At 36.2% G+C, this 2,277-nt stretch overlaps 1 protein-coding gene across 1 annotated transcript in view; it reads right to left on the reverse strand.

Annotated features, from left to right (window-relative positions):
- The window catches only part of LOC111964949 (dendritic cell-specific transmembrane protein), a 7,561-nt gene extending 7,306 nt beyond the window's left edge, over positions 1-255 (reverse strand). The window contains 3 exon segments of the mRNA XM_023988841.2: positions 7-36; positions 39-92; positions 95-255. Of these exon segments, the coding sequence (XP_023844609.2) occupies positions 7-36; positions 39-92; positions 95-245 (235 nt within the window). The 5' untranslated portion in view covers positions 246-255.
- Between the last annotated feature and the right edge of the window lie 2,022 nt (positions 256-2,277).

Consider the following 2,277-nt stretch of genomic DNA (forward strand, 5'->3'; position numbering starts at 1 on the left):
GAGAGGCCCCCACTACCACCCAAAAGGAGCCTGCTATCCAGCAGCCACCATCAGGCCGTACTGCAGGACATAGAGCAGGTAGAGGAGGAGGATGAGCTCAGGACGAGACTGAAGGTGAGACAGATGATCAAGAGGACTGATCGGTTTCTCCAGCCATGCCTGGTGTTTGTTGTGTATAGGTCTGCAGCAGCGGACCAGGAGTGATACAGGGTTTGTTTCAATTGAGGGCAAGTTGTTTTCATCATTGATGAAACAGTACCTGAGAAAGGTAGAAAGACAAATATCTATCTGATAATACTGTAATCCTCAGAAATTCCATTACTGAAATGGTCTCAGACTAAGTGCAAAAAGTTGATTGAATGTATCCAAAAGAAAGAACTGTGTCATTTAGAACTGTGTCATTTCCATTTAACCATGTCATTTCTTGGTAAATATCTGGTAATTTATTTACGTAAAATAAGGTACCAAGCACACTTAAAAAAATATCAAAACAAACAACCAGGCATTCAGAAAGAATAATCAAAGAATCTATTAATATCAAGAGGACTGAGATATGCCTGAAATCCAAGAGATAAATACATATGATTTAATTTGATTTATCATTTCCATAACATTTTGGGTAAAGTTTAGCATAACATATAGTTAGAGGGAACCAAAAGTAGCTTTAAAGCTACAGAAAACTGTTGACTATCTTGGGCAGACACTGGTGTGTCCAACCTTATACATTCATAGTTTTTCATAACATCGCACCAATACTTTGGAAAGCATTATTAGAGCCTCACAAATTCAGCATTATCACACACAGTGTCTCTCTTACCTGCTGGTCCTGTGTGGTATGTCTGTATAGTAGACTATGTGAAGTGATAAGCAGAACTCTCAAGCTTTCATACCAATTTTAACCTCAACACTTACTCATTTCCCATTTAAATTTCAGACTTTAGTCACCTCCCAGTTATCATCGTAATAAAGGCGTCGCTCACTTAACTGTCTAACCACACTACAGGAGTTATCTCAACAAACACGTGAAGAATAAACTCAAAATACAGTACTGTCATTGTTGAAGTAAAGTATTTTGTGTAGGTGGTTAAATTACGAACTAACGTACTTAATTACTTACTTACTTACTATTCAAGTAGTACAACCTTCAATATAAGGAGCATAGAGCATTGTTGTCATCCAACATACCACTCTACACAGCTGAGTAGTGTGTGTTAAAACAGTAAAATAGGAACTTCCTTTTTAGTTCTGTAGTAAAATGTTTCCTGGCTCTCTCCAAAATATAGGTTGTTCTTTCATCTGTAGTGTTGCCAAATGATTTAGTGGAAGCAACAACTTTGCACTCATATGAGGGGAAGTGGAACTGACTGCTACTTCTTGTCTCTTAACTTCCCCAGCTTGACCTTAGTCTTGATTTGTTCACATGCTGTATACAGTTCTGAAAAACAAAAACAAATTTGTAGCGTAGACTGTAGTATAGGTAGGAACCATTAGTGGGCCACAAAGGTTGTGACCTTTAAGTTGGTACTTGCAGACAGTTTGTTATTATTGTATAAAAATTATCTTATCTTATTCAATATAATTTTTGTTATATTATAAAGTTATATAGAAAAAAAAAATTTGTAGCAAGACAATGGGTTTTTTCTTTACCCCCAACTCTACCTGGAGAATACAGTAGTATATTGTGGTTGTTGTGGAACAACCTACCTGAAGAAATAAAGATATAGTAATTTGTGGAACAACCTACCTGAAGAAATAAATATAGTAATTTGTGGAACAACCTACCTGAAGAAATAATATAGTAATTTGTGGAACAACCTACTGGAGAATAAAGATAGTAATGTGTGATGTTGTGGAACAACCTACCTGGTGAATAAAGATAGTAATGTGTGGATGTTGTGGAACAACCTACCTGGTGGAATAAGAAGTAATTTGTGGATGTTGTGGAACAACCTACCTGGGAATAAGATAGTAATTTGTGGATGTTGTGGAACAACCTACCTGGTGAGAATAAAGATAGTAATTTGTGGATGTTGTGGAACCAACCTACCTGGAGGAATAAAGATAGTAATGTGTAGATGTTGGTGGAACAGAAAATAGTCATGCCCAGATAGATAAAAGAATGCTCTTGTATGTTTGATATTGTTTGCTGGTACTCAGTGGTGTCCAAGTGTAATATCCATTTTTTATTTGAAAACATATAACTTTACACTAAATCTCTTGTAATCAACCATACTTCACCAAGACATAGCCTTGGCATAAAACATTGCACCAATATTT

The sequence above is a fragment of the Salvelinus sp. IW2-2015 genome, linkage group LG6.1 (assembly GCF_002910315.2).
Source record: "Salvelinus sp. IW2-2015 linkage group LG6.1, ASM291031v2, whole genome shotgun sequence".
Classification (NCBI taxonomy): Eukaryota; Metazoa; Chordata; class Actinopteri; order Salmoniformes; family Salmonidae; genus Salvelinus; species Salvelinus sp. IW2-2015.